The sequence below is a fragment of the Cryptomeria japonica genome, chromosome 4 (assembly GCF_030272615.1).
Source record: "Cryptomeria japonica chromosome 4, Sugi_1.0, whole genome shotgun sequence".
NCBI classification, from domain to species: Eukaryota; Viridiplantae; Streptophyta; class Pinopsida; order Cupressales; family Cupressaceae; genus Cryptomeria; species Cryptomeria japonica.
The window spans coordinates 384,752,017-384,774,853 of record NC_081408.1 but is presented as its reverse complement, the minus strand read 5'-3'; the positions used below and the strand labels follow the sequence as shown (position 1 = coordinate 384,774,853).

The following is a 22,837-nucleotide window of genomic DNA, read 5'->3' as shown; positions in this document are numbered from 1 at the left end:
CCAAATCACTTCGGTTCCCCTTGGACGAACTACAAAAGAGCACGAGTCCCAGGAACTCAATGATACAATTCGGGTAATCAATGCAAGGGTGGATAGGGAGGTTGAAGAGAAAGAGAGGTATAAGGAGGAGAATATTGGACTTAGGGAGTATAATGCGGGGATAAGGCATGAGAATCCAGCCTTTGTTTCCCCTATTGCACTTGATCGTGGACTTCATACTGATTATGAGGCAGCGAGGGATACACTCTCGGAATTGGGAAAATGGATCGAAGATGTGAAGAAATAGGCGGATGATTTCCTTACTCAATTTGTCCAGACATTTGATAACACAACAATGCTAATGTTCAAGATACAATACTTGGAGGGAGTTTGGGATGAATTCCAGCCTATTCGGGAGAAGACTATTCCCCACCTCAGAGTTTTGAAGAGGATTCCTATGTCCACATTGATCAGAGAGGGAGTTGTGCGTGATGGAGATGGATATGATTTCTATGGCTGGTATTGTTCATTGGCCATGAAGAAATCCACCTACGAGCACACACACAAGGATTGTGCAGAGATGGAAGGATCGATTCAAGAGATACAGTCGAAGATCCTTACATCTATTGAGGAGTTATTGGGAGTAGATGTCAGTGATGCCAGCGGTCTACACTTAGCAGAGTTGAGAGATAAAAATGAAGTTCATGTACTTCAATCAGTTGGATTCTTTAAAGAAGACTCAGATGGATGATTTGATTTCCTTGTTGATTCATGTCCACAATTCGCAGAAGCTTATGCTAGATTGGAAGAATACCTTAGATGCTTGTTCCAATGCGTTGGATGTGATTGATGTGGAGCAGGATGCTTTGCCCAACATTTCCATGGAGGAATTAAATTTTGTATTGGCTAGATTCCTGGAGTATGCTGTGAGAGAGAGAGATGCAGGCCAGAATCTTCTAAAAGATTCCTTACTTGATGATTAGGCATTATTTCATTGGGCTATATGTTGGTGGCTCCAATTTTTATGTAAACCCTAATCAGAGCAACTTTAGGGCATTCTTCGCATGATCTTCGCCCTTGATTTTAATTAAATCTTGGCCATACATTTCATTTGAGACTATATAAACCCCATTGCCTCTCATTTGTAAGAGTTTTTTGAGAATTGACAGTATATGTTGCAAATTTGAATACAAATCATTGTTCGAGTTGATGGTGATTTTTGTTTAAGTGGTGTGCATTTGTAGTTCTCATTACCTCCAAGTTAGATTAGAATTTTAGATTTAGAAATTTGCTTTCAAGCATTTTAGATTGAATGAAATAATTTGTTGAATGCATTTTTGTGGAATCCATTTTAGTCCATACCACTAGCCTCTTGCTGATTGTAAGTGTGCCTTGCGATGGGGCGATGTGTGAAATGGTCACAACACAACCTAAAGCTCAGATTGGAGATGCGATCGAAGCGAAGCTGGGAAGCAAAGAAGAGGAAATGCAGGATCGCCCTACAGAGCGGGAAACGAAGCACAGAGAAGCGCACCAGCACCAGACAACAAGCTGAAGTCCACCACCAAGACCAAAGACCGAAGAACATTCAGAATGCTACCAAATTATGCATTCTCAGAAAAAATGCACAGCTGGATTTAATTCCAGAAATTCAGTTTTAAAAACTGAAATTGTTTATTGTAAAGAACTGCCTGTGGATCCTGCTTTAGATATTTTGACACAGGTCAGTTGTGGACAGCTATTCCCAACTACCAGGAGGACCGAATTAATGCCAAACAATTGTAGGCAGTTGAGAAGGTGATTGAAGGGATAACTAAGAATTGAGTAGGCATGGGTGAAGGCTGCCAGCTTCTGGAAGGCAGATTGCAGTCCTTTGATGTAGTCCATCTTGGCCATCAATTCAAATTGTAAATTCTATAAAAGGCAAAGGCCTTTCTTTTGTAAAGGGTTAGAGGGTTAGACTCTAGTTAGACTGTTAGAATATAGTTAGATTTTTAGACAATTAGAATAGGCTAGATTGTAGAAGGTTAAATTTTAGCCGTAGCATAGAGATGCTGCAGAAATTGTTGTAATGGCAGCTGAAGCAAATATATGAACATTGAAGAATGGTCTTTATTGTCTTTGTTTTCTTTTGTTTGCATGGTTTCTTTTAGCATTTTAGATGGATCTTTTTGTTTTGGGTGTGCAGGTATCTGATGGATTCAAGCTCATACCACTGAGGATATACTGATTGTGTATCCTTTTGTATGGTTAACCTGAGCCTTTGAATCGTGCTTAGTTCAATTGCAGGTGTTCGTCTGAGCTGCACCAGAATTGGGTGCTTAGCCATGCTCCTGCAGTCTGAAAATCTTCCAAGTCCCCTTGAAGATTGCATCGTTCCTGCGAGGTTGTGAGCCATTCTAGCCAAGCAGGGATTGGTTATGTTGAATCCGTCTACCCGCATACCAGCCTTATTAATTTTAGGTTCCCTAAACCCTTCCCTTTTGATTTTATTCCGTAGTCTAAGAATCGCAGCATCGTAGGATGTAGACCAGCTTGTTGCAAAAACGTAAGTCCCCTTGTGCTCCCAGCAAAACACATAGACCGTTAAGCTATCCCGCAGTCAAGAACTGACATTAAAAACCTTGAGGTTGTCCCCTTTGATCAATTAAAAACAGCATTAGGGCTTCCTTACACACGTCAACAGTACGGATGGGGGGGAGAAAGAGGAGAGATTCTCCTAAGCCTGCTGGGAAGGAATTAAGGAGAGCACAAAAAGGAATTTCCCATTTTGTTCGTGGGATAAGAAAGAACAGTGGAGCAGTAATAGGTACGTATGAGCATGTATTCTCTGAGTTAGAATTAAAGTATATACATATATAAGCCAGTACAATATACATATTTAAATTCTGATTTGTGCATCAATGAATGTAAATTGAAGAGAGATTTTCTTAAACAAATCAATGACAGTTAATATCATATTAACTTAAGAGGATAAATTTCATCTATTTGCATTAAAATGACAATATTGTCGGTCATAACGTATATATATATATACACTCAGGAATACATAATACACTCAAATTCAGGTTACACAAATTATGGTAATACTGTAAATTCTTATTATATAAAGAATAACAGACTAATTATAATGGAAAAGTGGCAATAAATGGTTAATGCTGATATAAAAATACTAACAGAAAATGTTGATGATAACACAATACAAGGCACTAATGTAATATAATGGAATGTGATAATTATATCAGATATAATGGATTATCATAATGTGATGAATTGAGTAAATGTAATAAATGATTCATTGTAAATGAAGGGCTCTCTTGAGTACGCCACTCCATGATGGATGCCTAACACCTGCCATATGGAGCCAAGAAGGGTGAAGCATCTGCTCTTGGGCTTAAGAGAGAGGGTAGTTGAGATGAGGAGAAACGGCGATAGAACACCTCGCTAGGTATGCCACTCCATGATGGATACCTAACACCTGCCACATGGAGCCAAGGGGGATATGGTATTCTGCCCTTGGGCCTAGGACGGATGGTTTCTTGGACACCCTATCCAACTAATGGACTAAAGGAATTGATTCACTGACTTACAAACTGACTTTAAATTAATAACTTGACCTCATCTAGGAACTACAATAATCTGATTATATCCAACAATTATAATTCTAACAGATTTGATATCATTTAATATAATTCATATTTCAGTTTTAAGTATTATTTCATATATGTTCTCTAATTTTGCTGCTGGAAACACAGTATACAAAGATACGCCTATAAAACCCAATTACCTATTTATAGATTTGGCCAAATTTAGGTTAGATTAAAGTGTAATCAATTAGGGGACATTACATCATACTAATGAAGCACAAATTTCTTCATCAATGGGATGACAAAGAGACTAGAGCCTAGCACAAAAGTGATCTCCAAATCTAGTGAAATTTTTAGTGGGAGCTTCCTCTCAAGCAAGGAAGAATTATAGGATTCACATTCACTGAATTGCAATGAATTTGAAGATTAGCTTCTGTCCTCCAAATAAGTCCTTCAAATTTTATAATCAAGCTACCATGGATAGGTTTCTCCAAGATAAGGACATCATGTTTTTTGACTAAGGGTGATTAATTCGAAGATGGAATGTTTGTGCTTACAAATTCTTCAGAGAACAATTCTATGTCTTTGAAAGGCAGTGGGTTCCCCCTCCCACCTCTAGATACTATTTCCACCTCTACCAAGAAGTAGAGGGGCAAAAAGCCAAAAGCCAAGCATCTTCATATAGAAGCCAAGGAGTCTATTTGTCTTGGCTCTCAACCATGGAAGCTCTTCTCTCCAAAAGGGGGCAGAGGCAGCCCTTCACTTGTTCCTTGCTTGATTTGATCCCAAAGAGAGGTTTAAATCTCTTACCTTATAACTCACTATCTATTTTAGCTGCTTTTTCAATGTTTTGTTTGCTAGTAACTAGAAAGCTCCCCTAACATACAAGCAAGATTAAAGTTGTAATGGGAATGCTTCTTTTTTTCTTTTCCATGGGTTTTTTACTAAGCTACCAATTCATCAGAGAACATGCTTGGATCCAAGTACAATTCATAGATGGCCCAAATTCAAGTCTAGTATGAGAGGGTATTTGACCAAGGTGCAGTCAAGCATCTATGCATTCATCCCAAACAAACCCATGATAAATCATATCAGACACACTGAAAAATTTATTTATTTTTATCCTTTCTAAAAAAAAATGTTCAAACTTTTTTTGCCATCACATTAGAAACATGAAAAATTAGAAAAACCCTCCCACATCTCCCTATTTCTCTATTAATGGCAGAGGAATTGTACAAATGTAGTAATACAATCATTTCCCTACTAATGTCACCATCGGTCCCCATGGCTTCCCCTCCTACTTATTCATGAACCCAATGGTGGCCAATGAGTATGTGCATGAAAATGACAACGTTTTTGGAGGTGTTTTATTATCTAGTGATGTTGTTGATTTAGATTCATCCAACAGTCATTTGAGCATCTTTACGGAGTTTATGGGTGTATAACCTACTGTGTTGATCTTATAAACCAACAAAAACTGCCTTCACATTATTTAAAAAAAAATGTATTCTTTACTTTTTACCGCTTTTAAAGCATCCAAGACATTAGTAGTGGGTTTTATTTTTAATTTTACAATCTTTGTAGGGTTCAAAAATAGTGAATTAAACTTTTAATATTATCCACATGAATTTATAAAACGTTTAATGTATGTTATGTGATTACCCCTATTTTTGGGTTAAAAAACTTATATATTTATAATTGTTATGACTCTTGGTCTTCCATACTTGGCTTCTAGTGTGGAGGTTGTTTCTAAATAAGTAGATTTCTAAGTTGTGACTCTTCATCTTCCATAAATGGTTTCTAGTGTGGTTTCTCAAAAAGAGCTAGCATTAGCGTCACACAATTAGCAATGTAAAAAAAATAATTGAATTACACCCAATTCCTTGTATCAAAACATAGTGTGATGATGTTGGTAAACGTATAACATCTGGCGGAAAACAAAATGACAAAACAAGGATACTTGTCATGTTCATGAAATTAGAATTAGATTGGCAGATTAACAAGGTTGCTAGGAGACCGGTACGGGAGACTAGTATGCCTATTTTTTAAAAATAGGAGACAAGGGTACTTGGAGACACCATTTTTTAAATATAATTTAATAATTTCTAGAAAATATCATGACATTGAACTTCAAAAACAAGAACAATGGCCAAAATGGTGTTATAACTTTTATAGAAGCTTTTAATCATATTCTCTCACTAACATGCTTTCCATGCTAACCACCCTCATTATTAGCTATACATAATTATAATTTTGGGTCATATGAAATTGCACTTCTCATTATTAGTATGCAACATTGATCACTGATTATTTTATATTTAAATGAATTAATCCACATGAGATAAAACAATTGAACCCTAGACATATTATACAGATTATGATTATCTATTTGTAAAACTTAATTGACTTAAACTACAACTTCTATTACTAAATTTGTAAGTAGATTGCCCCTTCTTATTTTGTTCCATTTAATTATCCTTATTTTGTAAATATTATTTAAACTTATAATAAATTTTAATACAACTAATCCCATCGAATATGTGTTATAAGCATATATAAAAAACTCCTGACTATATGAAACCATAAACAAGAATAACAAAAATAAATCCTTTGATGCTTTACCGATAACACAAGTGAGGAGGTGAGGCAGCACCCAAGATCATTCGGTCGAGCCTAAAAGGGCTCAAATCACAAGTCAACTTGCAAGATTTTAACCACTTGCGTCGGCTCCTACTCCAACATCAGCTCTTTATCTTGCGTTGGCTATTGTGACGTGTTTTGATTCCTTGTCGCTATTTTTTCAAGCTTTCTTTGTGTTATAAGTTTAGGCTTTTGATTTTTTGGTCAAGAGACAACATGATCTGGTCAAGAGACGACAAGAGATGGTGGGAGACAGCGGCAAGACGTCCCCTATAAGCAGAGATGTTTGACAAACATGTCTCTGATACTGGAGATGCGTCTCAGGGGGTCAAAGATGCGTCTCTCGGCTACCTTGCAAATTAATATGTATAATCCTAATAATTGAGGTAAGGGTTGTTATGAACAAAGTTCGAATACTGATTAACATGTTGTCACAAGAGCAACTAGAATGAGTATGGGTATATTTTTGTAATTTATATTTTGGCATCAAATTGTAATTGTTATGAGGATTGTTTCAAAAATTGATTGAAGTACACTTGATCGTTGTATCAAAACATGGTACAATGTTGTTATTAGACATATACTAGCTGATTAAGAAAATAATGATAAAGTGGGGGAACACGTAATGTGTATGAAATTAGAACTAGATTCTTATATTAATATGTACAACTAACATGTTGTCACAAGGGAAAACAACACTTAAGAATTGAATATTTGTCACTTGAAAACCTAGAAATGAGATAAATGGATCTCGCAAGACCATTCATTTAGAATTTCTCTCTAGGAGAACTATATGAACTTCACTCCCCACTAAATATGTAAGCAGTTCAAATTAATAGACCCAAACACTAATACACATTTCATAACGTCAATTCTTCATTTAACTAGACTTGAACTTTGAATGGTCAAACCCTAACTGCAGCATGTTGACAAACAAAATAGTTGAACTTGAAAGTGCCAATGGTGTAGATGTTGTTGAATAAAATTAATGTATGATTTAACTTTCTAAGAATCTTCAGGTAATGTTTGTACTATAGTGTAGTTCTTGCTTGAACTAATGCATGACTTGATATAGCATGCTTTGTACTTGACATCTTAGTAATGTGATATATAGAATCAGGTAAAAATTGAATTAATCTAGTACACCTCTAAATTTGGAGAAACACAATAAAGAGGATGTGATACTTTCAATGTTTGTCGTTTTCAATGCACGATTTGATTGGATGTGGATGTGTGATAATAAACTGTTATGATAGAAGACTCTCTCTCTCTCTCTCTCTCTCTCTCTGAGTGTGTGTGCGTGTGTGTGAGAGAGAGAGAGAGGGAGAGAACAAGCACATTGAGGGTTAGTTATTGAGTGTTTATTGAGTATTAGTTAAAGATCCAATTGGAAGGTTTACCATGCCTTGGGCTACTCAATAACCTGAATTGAATGTTGGATGTCCCAAAGCCTGATAGTACTTGAATGTTATTGATTTGTGTTGTACTCTCTATGTTAGAGGGCCTTGAATGGCATAGTTAATAATGTTCCATTGTGAAGCACTAGATACCTATTTATGTTTGATATTTGCTTTATGTGATGATTGATAATTGTTTCTATTCGTATTAGCTTATCCTATTCCTTGCTATGATTTTTTTAAAGATATAGTCTCATAATTGCAATGGTGGCAATATTAGATTTTGTTGCTCTTTACTTATCTCAGTTCTACGTTGTAGAGAAAGAATCAATTGTGAACCTCCTCTATTTGTATGGGAAAACAGAGAAGCTTCAACCACATGCTAAATGATTATCCCATGCTCACAAACAGGCTAAGAGATAAGTCTGGACAAAACTGACCTACACAATTCATACATCTTTACTTTATCTTCTTTAAATTATTAATAATCTAATCTAGAGAGAAAGAAAGAAATTATATTAATGTCCACAGATGACTAAAAGTGAGTCAATGGAACTCAAGAATAGCACTATACAATAGAGTTAAAATTCCCACCAAGGGGAATAACAAAGATAAAAGATACAAAAGAATAGAGGACCACCAAAACAAATGATCAACAAATAGGTACAAATAGCTAAGAAAGAGAAAGAACCCCGAAGAGAAAAGAGCGGCCACAAAGGAAAACTGAAGAGCATCAACTAACCCTGTCTGGACTAAAAATGGTTAAGTTGCTATTGCCATAACTATGAAGGAGTCAATAAAAGATCTGATATTGCTCATCAGGCAGTGCTGAGGATTGGAAGGGTACTTCCACAAGGATCACACCTAACATCCAAGGCCAAAGTAACCCCTATATTAGTCAAAAATCTCATAATGTGCCTCCATCCCTCTAATTGGAGAGTTGGCCAAAGAGAAGTAGATAATTGTCGATGAGAATGGAATAGAATAAACTTACCGTAACTCACAAATAAAATAATAGAGAAGATAGAAAAATTGAGAATTATATATTTGATGAATCATTTTATCGTCAACCTTCATCTTTAAGCTGCCAAATGACCCTCAAATATTTGATGACATTAAATGCAATCCTATAAAGAGGAGAATAAAAGAAACTAAATTATATATGACATTATATGCTGAATGGATAATGGTCGCAAAGACTACAAAAGAGTCAACTATACACAAAAGAAGGATGCAGGCAAGGACAGGTCCCTACAAGCCATTGGTGTTAAATAACCAACATATAAATTATCACATTTAATAGATATATTATAAAACAGACTGATTTACTAGCATATCTATCCTGCAGAAATTGTTCAATGCTTGTAGGTAGACTGAATAGAATAAGGATGGCAGAACAGAATTAGACTGAACAAGAATGGAAGACCTAAAGACAGGTATGCTCATAATTGATCTTGTAAATGTATTTCATTAAGTTAAATTGATGTGACATCCATTATTCCACGTCTTGCATTGTTCTTTAAGTTTTGGTATTCATTCCACTGAATAAGAAAAAACTACTGTTCTCACACCATAACTATGTATGCATGTATAAGATTTAACCTATAGTTTTCAAAACACAAAAAAATTAGAAATTTGAAAATTCAGAGTTTGCCGACTTTTTAATACTTGAATTTTTAATCCGAACTGTTGATAAAAGCCAGAAGATTCTATTAACAACTCAGACTGGGAATACAGTAAGGGCAACAACTCCATATATGAGAGGTACGATAGAGAATACTAACTTGAAGTTGCGCCCATTGTGTGTGAGAAGAATATATTCAGGGACCTTTATTACATCCCCATTGCTGGATTTTATCTGAATGCATTCCTCAAAAGGTACCAATAGTTTTAACTTGTCGGCATCTTCATGAAAATTTGGCTTGACCTGTACAATCCACTGCAAAAAGAAACCAACATTACACATTTGAACTTGAGACATAGAAAGCATGATACACTCCAAACAAAATAGCAATGATATAAAGAGCACCCAGAAATAGATGGATCTCAATACATAAGAATCCTAAAATATATATACCATGTTTATTTCCTAGGATATTCCACTGGGTATATCCAGTTGATTTGTAGAATATAGAAATTTCTTCTACAAAATGTTTGCATTAAATCAGATACATCACCTTTCAAACAAAGAAAAAAGCAACATTGGGATATCTCGGGTAAGCCAACATGGCACTGCCAAGTTTTAAACTTCAAATATGCTTACATTAACAGAAAATAATGTGTTTAGCATTTCAAGAGACACTTAGATTCCACAAACTTGTGTGAAAATAAAATTCTAAGATTCAAAATTCAGACGATAGTTTCCAGGCATACAGAAAGAAAATCAAACATTTCTGAAATTTATAAAAACTTCAGGAGGCCAAATGAAGCACTCGGTCTCACTCCCATATGGTGGACAATCTGAAGGTACAACATTATCTAGGAATGCAAATAATTGATCACATACCACATAGCTTTGCTTTGTAAGGAGTTGAGGTCCAACTAAGTATTGAATCTTGCCCTACTGTAGGAATGACCTCTGATGAAAGGAAAAAGAAGTAGAAGGCATTTGTGTTTCAAACCCTTTCAATTAGCAAAATGCTGTTAAAGCTGAAGTTTCCAGCTCCTTTTAAGTGATTAACGGAGAGTGCTTGAAGTAGGAGTCTTCATTTACTTCTAGGTTCTAGTTTTCCTGAAACTTTTGCAACTATAGTACTGGTCCAATAGCTCACAAAGTTTCCCCTCCAAATTCCCCACTCTGTATCTCGATTCTCATATGGTGATGATAATTTTCTTTACACCTTAAAAACATTTAGTCTTCATATTATAGCTCAAAGGCCTTGGGACAAATCAGAGTTAACTTTTAGTGAATGAGATAAAAGAGAAATAGAGAAAACTATACTTATAATATATATATATATATATATATATATATATATATATATATATAGAGAGAGAGAGAGAGAGAGAGAGAGAGATGCACAAGAGATTATTATAGTGTAAATTGCATTGCATATATAAACATCCAAGGTTGTGTACCAAGAGACGTTTCCATTAACTAGTTTAACATATTTGGAATATATCAGATTTGCAGGGAGATGCATCTTCAACCCCCCAAGACACATCTAAAGGACTGGGACATATATCCCAACAGGAAATGGGTATGGAGACATCCCTAATTGCAAGAAATGTACCATTGTCATGTCCCCCACCAATTTTCTTTCAAGTAACTTGCAAAGATTGCAAACTTGACTCACAGGCATTTCGTCAAACAATTACGGGACATGATACCAATCATGAATTTATGATTTTAGTGTCTAGGAACAGCTGCAACTATATTAAATTATTCATTCCATGTAATGTTCCCTTTTGGGATTCCCTAACCCTGCCCTAAAATCACAAGTACCATTAAAATAAGAAATATAAATATTGGTGTTTTGTTGCACTTGCTGTTATTTAAAATTCCATATCTATTCAAGTATTGTGTAGATAGGAATCTCAAAAATATTACAGGTTTTTCAAAAAAACTAACAAGGAACATTACACGATGACCATTCCATCTCCAAATCTGAATGTCAAAGCGCTTATAGATTTTTACAAAATATTGCGTGAGAAATAATAAAAAGACAACTAAAACTTCTATGCTATGAAAAGTTTGCTTGCAACAAAGTTTAATATTAAATTTTTAGTCCATAAATTTAATATCAGAATCAAGAAATCTGAAAATAGATTTCTGATGAAGATAACTATCAACTGAAAATCAACCGATAAGGTCGTCTACAAATAACCAATCAACAAATAAATTTTCCCCAATACAAGTATCTTCTAAAAAATAGTAACAGCTAAAAATAGCATCAGCTATAACTAGCTCAAGCTAAAAACAAGCAATCTAACACTTGGCTTGTAATGACAATTCTAATGAAACTCTTTCATTACCATAGCAAATCCTCTGAAAAAGACTAAAAACCTAAACACCAATCTTGGTGACATGAGCCCAATTCCTCAAGAGAGCGCTAAAACACACAAGGCATGGAATGCGTAGAGAAGTCAATGAATCCATGACCAAGGCAAAATTCTGCCCTACTCCTTAGAAGGGCGCTGAAGTAAAGAGGTCAGGGAGGGAAGAAAAGTTGTGAATTCCTTCCTCAGGTGAAATAGCGCCCAAGATGAAAGGAAGGCGCCAAAACAAGGAGATGATGGAAGATTCAAAAAAAGTGTGAATTCCTCCTTCATCAAGTTTAACGCCCAAGCCATGATCAAAGCGCCAAATTCAAGGGATGATGGATAATTCAAGCAAAGTGTGAATTCCTCCTTCAATGTGAAATTCCGCCTAACACTCAAGGAGGGCGCTAAAGATGGGATCTCATGGAAAACTCATGAATTCCTTCGCAATTGAGAATTGCACTCTGGCCAAAGAAAGAATGATGAAATGACTAAGTCAAGGAGAATCAAGGAAGTGATGAATTCCACCATGAATTCCATGCCCAAGCCGGAAAACTGAAGAAATTTGTCTAAGACATGAAAGTTCAAGGTTCAGAAAGGAAACTTCAAGAATTCAAAAAAATTCATTCCTCGGGGAGGAAATGCGTCCAAGGTGAAGAATTCCAGAAAGTGGAAATATTTTGGCTAAGTGCTGGAAATTCCTTCCTTAAGAACAAAAATTTCAAGAAAGGTGACAAATAGACTGAGTGTTGGAAATTCCTTCCTTCAAGACAGAACTCCAGGAAAGGTGAACAATTGACTAAGTGTTGGAAATTCCTTGCTTCAAGACAGAATTCCAAGCAAGGAAGAAATCACACCCAAGGATGAATTGAAGATAAAATTTCTAAGGCAAGGAAGGAATCAGGGATGAACTGAACAAGAAATTCCCCCCTAGGAAAAAATTTGAAAAAATCCATTCTCGGGCATCAAATCACATCCAAATTTCAAAAAATTTACAGATTTGAATTCGTAGGAGAATTCTCTTCCTCCTGGACTTGAAACCCTAATTTGTGCAAAATTCCTAAAAAATAGGAGATGGTGAAAATTGATGGAAAACCTTCTCCAAGCAAGGAAAGTTGAAGACACTTCAAGAAAATTCTTCCTGAATCAAATTTTCTCTCTCCAACAATTAGAGATTTGCAGGAGCAGATGTACGACAGCAGGGTCCACTTGCATGGCAAGGATCTATTGAACGCATGGCAGTATGGTGGCGCATTCATTGCCGAAATATTTGACCAAATGGTGACCCGGTCATTGCATGTTGAATTTATGGCAGATTCTTTTTGCATGCAACCGCCGCATGTGGAAATGATGGAGCATTTATGACATAATGGGGTGATTTTTGCATGGATGAATATTCAACGCATGTTGGGCGAATTTGAAAGAGGTGGTGCATTTAATGCGCAATGGATGCTATTTTGGGTACTTTTGAATTAATTGTATATGGGCATGATGGGTTATTAATTGGAGATTCCCACCTTGTTGCATCTTGAGTGGAGAATCTTTTAGGGAAAACCCTAATTAGGGTTTGCATGTAATCATGGCCTGAGGCCTATATAAAGGGGTGACCCCCCTCATTTGTAAGGAGGAGGGAGGACTTGTATGAAATTGTTGCGATAAGTTTTGAGATAATAACAGTGAAGCATTGTTCTTTGATGGTGACCACTTAAGTTATTTTTTCAAAGCTTGCATGGTTTCACCTTCCTCACTTAGATTAAAAATAGTAAAGTGCTTTGATTTCAATGGAGAATGTAATGGTGTTTGATGAATTTCCATGGTTCATACATTTTGCATCTTGTTGATTATAAGTTGCAGTGTAAAGTTAGTCTGAGCCCCCTAAATTTGTGCTAAGTTCGATTGTGGATAATCGTTTGGATTGCGCCGTTTTTGGGTATTCAACTGTACTTTCTCGATTTGAAAATCCTTTAGAATCCCCAAAAGATTGCACCGGTTCTTGCGGAGTTGTACTTGATCTTGGCGAAGCAGAGCTTGGTTTATTTGGAATTTGTCCACCAAAGCACTATTCATTGTTATCACTGCCCTTAGGAGTAGATTTAGATCCTTACCCTTTCCCTTTTACTTTTAGTTCATTTTAGTTCGTTCGAAGCAGAAGCATCACAGATTCACTATATCTGATGATGGAGTTCCAGCCACATCAAAGAAGTGAAAGAACGATGCAAACGTAAGGCCCCTTGGATTACCAGCAATCACATCAGCCAACTGAGTCACATCTGTAGCATAAAGGAACCTTGGAGACGATTGTTTGAACTTCTTGCAATCTTAGCATGTAATCGCACTTTGATCAAGAGAGAGTGAAGTGACCGTTACGCAACTTTATTCTGTGTTCGACGCTGTCATAAAAAAACACGTCAACGGGTATGTAGAGGGATTGAAGCATAACTTGTCAAGTGTCAAGCAAATGTGTGATAGCGGGTAATTTGTGTTTTTTTATGATCAAGGGTGTGAAGTCAGAAAGGTTAAATCAAGAAAATTAGTCGCTGAAGGGAAAAGGACTGAAAGTAATGTTTATGATCTCAGAGAGGTTTAAGGGCAAAAAATGTTTGTTGGGTCAATATGATGAAAGTTGGCTTTGGCATAGGAGGGTAGGTTATGTGAATTTTGATAATCTTGTCAAAATTAGTTCTATGAATTCAGTAAGACACATGCTTAAGATTATAAAGCCTAAAATTATTATTTGTAATACAGGAAAACAAACCAGAGTCAAACTTACCCACAAAGTTGTCAAAACTTCTAGAAGGCAAATCAAAAGCCATTGGATGGATTAGATCCTGGCCACTGATTCAAAATGTAAAATCTATAAAAGGCCAATGCCTCTCTCATTGTAAGGGGTTAGAAGATTAGGTTTTAGAAAGCTAGCAGGTTAGAAGTAGCTGTAATTAGGAGTAGAAGTAGAATAGAGTAGGATTGTTGAACGGAATTGTTGTAATAACAGTTAGAATTAGTGAATAAAGCATTGAAACATGGTGTTTTGTCAGTTGCCCTAACCTATTTGCATGGTTTCTTTTCATCAAATTAGTAAACTTCAGTGATCTTAATGGTGAAGTCTGAGGGTATTTGATTTGATTTCAGGTTCATACCATTGGAGGCTTGCTAAATGTAGGTCTCTATGCATGGTTAGTCTGAGCCTATTATTGCTCTTAGTTCAACTGTGAGTGTTTGTTTTGGATTGTGCCAGAATTGGGTATCCAAATGAATGTTCATGGTCTGAAAATCGTTTTCTTCCCTTTGGAGCTTGCACTATTCCTTTGGAGTTGTGAGTTTATCTCTGGCTAAGAACGAATTAGTTTTATTTGAAATTTGTCTATCTATAGCATCAACCATTGATATCATTGTCCTTAGGATCTCTAAATCCTATCTCTTTGCTATTTGTTTTCCCCAATTCGAGAAGTAAAGCATCACCAAATAGCTATACTGAACGCAGGCCAGCTTGCTTAATGCGTAAGTCCCCTCGTGTTTACCAGCAATACACATCAACCACGGAGTTATCCTAAGCAAGTCAAGACCTGACATTTGGAACCTCGAGGTTATCTCTTATGATCAGCCCAAACAACATTGAGAATTTCCTTATTCAAGAGAGGATAGGTTACCCTCAGCATTCTATTATGTGTTGACCGAAAGTGCGAGCTCTTTTCAACATCAACACTATGTATGGGTGGCAATGTAATTAGAAGTTTGGTTATAACTAAACATAACAGATTGATGAGTTGTAACTAACCTTTGCCACCTGTATAACTTAAAGAATCTCCCATATTCAGTTGTAACTAACCTTTGCCACCTGTATAACTTAAAGAATCTCCCATATTCAAATTGCAATCCGAAGATTTCTTTATGATGACCAAAAATGAAATCAAGCAATATCATTTCTAACATAAGAAAGGCAAGGTAGTTTATGAGTCGGCTATCAATTACAACCATCTCCCATATTCAAATTGCAATCCGAAGATTTCTTTATGATGACCAAAAATGAAATCAAGCAATATCATTTCTAACATAAGAAAGGCAAGGTAGTTTATGAGTCGGCTATCAATTACAACCAATTTGGATAGGTTTGTAACTATCCGCTAACTACTATCTGCCTCCAGAGGACTAGTCTCGCCTCATCTCGCCTCTCCTCTGACCCCAACTTGGCTCCCATAAGCCCAAGGTAAGGCGGGGTTGGTCGCTGGGATGAGACGCGGGGATACCTCTGGGTTAACAAAAAAAAAAAAAAACTATCCACTAACTACTCATCCGAAGAAGATACTTATTAATAGAAGTTCAAATTTTGATGTGAAGGGTGGCTTGTGTGTATGTCACTTATGTGAAGACTATCACATTTTCAAATGATATCAATGAAAAAAATCTGTAAATAAAATGTGTAGATAAGTTAAAGTCTATGATGGGAGTATCGAAGAGCATTTTGAATTACAGACTTCTACCAGTGGACAGACTGTTGTGGATCAGGTCATTTCTATTGTGTTTCAAGTTCAGTTATAAGATTTTGTTTTCAGATTATTGAATCTCTTTAGGTTGTGAACAGGATTCAGAATAACAGCAATCAGATTTCTTTTCAGTTTGTCTTCAGATTAACGAATTGTCTCACGGTGTGATCAAGGTTTCATATCAATGGCATTGGCTTTCAGTTTTTAACAGCATGCTTGCAGGTTATCAGTGCTGACACGTTGGAAATTATATATCAAAATCTGAAGAATAACTTGTTCATAAACATCAAAAGTTGTAACTTGAAATACTTTAATCTTGAAGTAAGAAATAAGTTAATATCTTGCAATTTTTGTGGTTGGTGCCACAAAGACATTGAGTTGGTGCTCAGATTGACAAGGTTGTGCTTGTAAGGGTTGGTGCTCTCAAGCAGGGAGTTTGGTGTGTTGGTGCCCTTAAAGTGTTGTAAACAGTTTATTTGTGAGGCTGGATTAGGACAGTAGATCTTAGCACCATTTCTTGCCGTAGTTTTTTCCATCTTGGGTTTCCACGTATCCTTTTGTGCATTTGTCTCATTGTGTGGTGCATCTCTTTCAGACTTTAGTTTCAAGATTGCTCTAATTTCATATTTCAGTTTAAAATTTTTTAGTAAGTTCATCAATAGATTTAATTGGTTAAGGATCTAAATTTTGTTTACTACCCTCCACCCTCCCCCACCTCCCAGTAGTAAAATTTGTGTTCCACAATTTAGTCGCTTTTTATAGCTTGTTCTATTTGCCAAATATGGTGGCCCCAATTTCAACTATTCGACATTTGACAAAGATTTGCCACTAAAATAATCAATGCTAAGCATACTTAAAGCACTTACAAACCCTTTTCATCTAATTAGGAGCAAACCTAAGCAACTAAAAGTACTATTTTGTCTACTTTTCAATTGACAGCTTGACATTAGGAGGTGTACAAACATGCCAAAGAGTGTGAGCCCATTTTATAATTAATTTTGAGCTGAAATTTTGACATTGGGAGGTCTAGGGGTACCCAAGATAATCTATTGCGCTTTTATCTATTGTCTTTTACTTAACATTAACAACAAGTCATTCCACCCTCTAGGAGCCCACCCAAGCATGGGAATGCAGTTTTTCTCTAATTTGAAATTGATAATTTGACCTTGAAGTCATTTTGCCTATCGAAGACAGATAGAATGTCAATTTTGAAATTTAACTTTTAGTTGTCATGAGTGCACAAAAATTTCTTGTACAACTTTTTGGGTTTATTTTCACATTGACATCATGACATTAAGTCTCAAGGGACGTCACTACTCACTATAGTATCAAAAAGTGTACTTTTCATTCTAATTCTCCATTGACAATTGCCTTGTATGTTTAAAAGTGCTTTCTTATTTTAATTTGGTCTTGATTTAGCCAATTAAGTGGAAAAGTGCTTTATAAGTCACTCAAGCGATATTTTTTAATCGACATTAAAAAGTGCAAGCACTTTATGACTTAAGTGATTTTTTGCCTCGCAACATGATGGTGGATCCCCTAGGGATGCAACCATTATGCTTGAGGTCATTTTAAGTTATTTTGGCCCTCCAGAAAGACTTTATCTTGCAAGTAAACAAAACCTGCTTCCACATCTCACAAGCATCTTTATCAGCCCATCTCTTGCACACAAAGTGATGAACCCACAATGGAATAAATTTTGCAATCACCATGTCTAGACTCTGCGAAGTGGCCACCATGTCTACAATAGCAAGCAGTAGTGACCAATGAACTCAACACGTCATTTTCAAATCACCCGCAGACATAGACTATTAACACCCATTGACTGACAACATCTTGTCTCTCAACAGTATACTTTCGCAAATAGCAAAACAAACCTTTCCACACAGGAGAACAAACATTCACAAGCCCATGAAATAATTGTGAAGTAGTCAAGCTTACGATATGATTTTACATGCTGTGAATACTAACTTTATTGAAAAGTCAAAAAACCTTGATCAAAACACTTTTGTAAAATATTTTCAATTGAAAACTCCAAAGCCCTTTTCCATACAAATTTTAGGGCAAACTGAAATGATTTTGTTAGGTTTTCTTTAACTTCACCGAATTTCTAACTTCATGGATTAAGTTTGGCAAACCCTGAGATTGCTCTGCAAGAAGTATGACAAATCACAGTTCAAACTCATAAAAGCTAGAATTCAGTTATATGTTCTATGATGAACATATTTCAGCGCAGAGGCATCATAATAATCATAAGTAAGCTATAATCCTCGATTACTTTTGCTGGTTATTTCTACATTTTTGTGCAGCAATCTTATTTTTGTGGATATCTCTGTATTTGAGGGAAAGAACTATATATTGATGGTCAAAATTGATCGATCTGTGATAGATCCAAATGTGAAAAAAAACTGCAGCACAAATTAGAAAGAAGAGAAACATGCTTTGAACAACAAAAAGGTAGCAATGCAAAATGTTCAAATTTGAGATCTAAAAGGCAAACCCTAATAATGATCTTGAGATCTATGAACACTAAATATATACCAAGTTCCACAAACGTGTGTTTTAGAAAGCAAGTTATACCATCGCATAATATATAGAGACAGACATCTTGATCATGAATATAATATAATTTTGGATTTAAAGGTAGAAACATAGCAAAAATATGATTTATAAAAGGAAGTATCTAAAATGTGAATCGTAAGAAACATTTTAGTTTCAGGATGGTCCTACACATCATATTTGTTTCGTGTTACAATACTCTGCATTGCAACATAAACCATAATTTTTTCCTGTTTCCCCACTTAAGCAATGTAATTTATCACACTCTGCTATAGACAAAGTTAGAATGATATAGCTGGAAAGAAAAACGCAAGAGTCAAGGAAAGTAAACTATAATATTTTTCAATAATGACTTTAGGAGCCCAATATAAGTTTCCTTTACTAGTCATGCATCTGTTGGTGAAATGATGACAACACCAGAACAAGTTTGTATCAGTACCTCACTAGTCTGCTGACACTCATAAGCCTCCCTTAAATATATTCCACGCATGCTCGCGCCTGTACACAAACTCAAATTTCAAAATATTGGCATTCAGCACTGTTTTTCACCAGTTTAGTTTCCATGACATGTATAAGGTTTGTATGCTATACCATATAGAAAATTTGAAACCGTACGATTTCTTCTGAAATATTAAATAGTTGTTTGACTAAAGTTGTCAATAATTGTACTTGTCATATAAAAAATATCAACTTACAATGCTTCAAAGCATGACCTTTGAGAAATCAGTATAGTGTGTTCAAAATTCAATGAACTTTGAGAAATCATTACCATCCTAAAAGAATCTTTTAATGAAATTTGTGATAATAGAGCAGAAACTAACACAGATGTTACAATTGAAGGAAACTTATCCTTTCTCTTCAATAATAAACAAGGCAATCCAGAATCCAAATGACAGTCTAACTGTTACAAATACATAATTTATCCTGATAATTAAATAGTTAATACTATGCAACAAGTATTAAAGGATATCTTCCAATTAAAAAATCAGTTGATTTATCTTATCACTGATAATTGTTCTTGTATCTCAAAAGATATTTTCAAATTTGCAGCTTCCTATTGCAGTAGATCTTAGGCCCTATCACTTGGCTTGAGTTAAATATTTTAAAATATAATGCTGATAATGGGGGATTTGCAATACCCTTTACCACTGAAACATTCAAAAGGCGTTGTATCATGGGCTAAATGAAGATCTATTCTTGAGCCAGGGATTCAAGTGGCAGCAAAATATGGCACAGCACGGGATCTAGGCCTCTCAAACAGTTGATTGGCTTCCCCAGCCTGCTGAATATTTCAGTGATGGCTCTTTTTGCTCAGGTTGGTTTCTTTAACTCATATGGAGCCCCAATTTTGTATGTATCCAGGGTTGTGCCTCAAGCCTGTCCTGTTGGTGAGGAGGAATTGTTGCTTGTTTATGCCATGTCTTCCATGCTTTTGTAATTTTCAAGTTTCCCAAACCTTTGTGTCTTTTCAAATAAGACTTTTATGCTTTAAAGAGTGAGGACCCCTGTAGAACCCTGAATTGACCCACTAAAATCAACAAACATAAGCATAATTAATTAAAAACATTCACTACTAAAAAAATTCATCAACAATTCCCTGATAATAGGGTGATGGAGGAAATGTCATCTAGGCAACGAACCAAATCATAATTTTAAGGTGGTGGTATTTTGCGACACCATAATGCATTGTTTAAAGGGTGAAACATGGATCTTCATTCCAAAGGCACTGATAGTGGTGTTTAAGGGTATGGAGGCTTCAACATTTACAAGGTCACCAAGTTTTACAAGTTGGGGAAGATTCATAATTCATAATTAATGTAATAAATAACTCCTAGTTGGTGACACGAAAGCATCCTTATAGAGGACAGGCAGGAGTTTTTTCTTAAAATATTGACTGAATAAGCTTAAAGCAATGTTTTAGAGAGGGCACCCACTAAGCAGACTAGCCGGGTAACACAGGCGTTGAATAAGCTTATACAGGTGTTTAAGGGTATCAAGACTTCACCATTCACAAGGTCACCAAATTTTACAAGTTGAAGAATATTCATAATTCATAATTAATGTAATGAATGACTCCTAGTTGGTGACACAAAAGCATCCTTATAGAGGCATGAATTTTTTCTTCAAATCTTGACTGAATAAGCTTAAAGCAATGTTTTAGAGAGGGCACCCATTCAGCAGATTTGCTGGCTAACACAGGTTTTGAACAGGTCGTGAATGGGCTAAAATAGTTTTTTTCTTTGAGGAATGCAATGGGCTCCAGCCCCTACTCAAGAAATTTCTTTATGTATATATCCCTACTCAAAAAAAAAAAATAAAAGGTCTCTTGAATTGGTCATCCTAGGACCTAAACATCTTATATACCTGTTCTTTGCTTAGAAAGCAATCATTGCTATTTGCTTACAGCTCATGCCTATGAAAACTAAAGGAAACAGAAAACTTTGAATAATTATGCATTGAAAATGGATTTTGGGTATTGGAAGCAATGGGTCTTTTCAAGTAATGATTGGTTTTTCCACCTCTTGGCCTTGTTTGTCATTGTCATGTTCTTTCCTACTCTTTCATTCATCTTCAAACAGTCTGCCATATTCCATTGTCCCTTCAGCTCTTCTTTTCTATACATGTTATTTCCAAAACAGATAAGAAAGAGAAGAATAATCATCCCCATGCTGGTTTTGTATCAAACATGAGGGTTAGGAATGTCCTTTGGGTAAATGATGACCCTGGCAGTCCAGCTATAATGACAACTTTTCATCAAGAGGATGGGACAATCAATAACAGAATTTCCAACTATGGCATTGATTAAACAAGATTTCCTAAGGTAGGTATTTATTGTTTAGAAGAAAAAGATTACTTGAAGACTTTGGACAAGGTTTTCGAGGCTGTGGAATATACCCTCCATGGGCAAGAAGTAGGCCACAAAACTATAAGCAAAAATAAGGTTATAGAGCATCCTTCCAACCTAAAAATGAAGGTAGAGCTGAAAGCTTTGAAGGCATATGTCAAATCTGTCACCAACAAATCTGAAGCAGTAAGACAATGCCAAGGGGATTTAAAGTATATTAGAGACCTGTGGATTCAACGACCAGATGGTGAGCTCATATTAAGAAGCGCTTCCAAATCCCAACCAAAAAGACAGAGCAAGAGGTCCCAAAAATTGCAGCAAACTTTCAGAAGGAAAGTCATGACAAATGTCAAGGACTTGACTCTCATTAACGCTCATCCCCTTCCCAAGGAAGAACATCCCTAGCTTCACATCCTCTAAGACCAGGAATAGGATAAGATGATGGATATATTCAAGCTGTGCAAACAGTGAGTTAGAGGACCAAAACTTGGTGAGGTTGACATTCCAGACAGCAATGTGCCTATTCTAAGAAGGAAGAAAGCACCTTTGGAGCGGATGTGCCTGTTAAGCCTTCTGCCAATTCATTCATGCCAAGCCCCCCGTAATTTACTTACATGCCCAAGGTGATCAAATAAAAACATTTTTAGAATCTAATTGATTTTTGTATCATATCATAGTAGTGACATATTACATCAATGTCTTTTACTTCAAATCCTTTGGCCAAAACATTATGGTTTCACTTCTAGTCTACATTATCTTAAATCTTTAATTTTTTTAATTGCTCTCCCACTTCATTTCATCAACAAAACAGGTAAGATATGGCTTTTTCTTTCATTCATAGTTCTGTTAAAGTCCATTAACAAGTGTATAGCACATTGCAGAAGATTTAAGCCAATTAAAAAGAGCTCCATAATCAGCATCAAGTCCTTGAAAATTTTCAAACTAATGATGAAATTCGGAACTACTTTGTTGAATAAGTATTTAAATCTAAACCTAATTGGCTCAAATCTCTTCCATAAAGGTCTTAATCATTTATCTGTGGCCTGGAGAAAATGCTCTCGAGTTTCTTTCTCGATCTCAATTCAGCATATAGTAATATACACTATTGTGAATGTGAGCCGACTTAAGCTGTATGAGCCAGCTTATGGCTCATATCTCTCATTAAGGATATTCTTATAAATTTTTGGCCTCCAATGGATGAATTTTCTTGATGCCTGCTCTCACACTATTAGGTGCTTCTCCACTAACAATTTCATGGTGAGGGCTCATTGCCAGCTCATATTAAATGGATGTCCCAATCAACTACAAACTATCCATGTCTACAAAAGAAATTAAGGCCACTTTCCTCTACAGAGACAGGAAATGATG

General features: G+C 35.8%; 1 protein-coding gene across 1 annotated transcript in view; it reads right to left on the bottom strand.

Moving 5' to 3' along the window:
• The window catches only part of LOC131074641 (tripeptidyl-peptidase 2), a 284,234-nt gene that overhangs the window by 181,763 nt on the left and 79,634 nt on the right, over positions 1 to 22,837 (bottom strand). Inside the window, exons 15-16 of the mRNA XM_058011296.2 lie at positions 19,064 to 19,122; positions 9,388 to 9,542 (exon numbers count right to left, since the gene is read on the bottom strand). Of these exons, the coding sequence (XP_057867279.2) occupies positions 9,388 to 9,542; positions 19,064 to 19,122 (214 nt within the window). The remainder of the gene's footprint in view (positions 1 to 9,387; positions 9,543 to 19,063; positions 19,123 to 22,837) is intronic.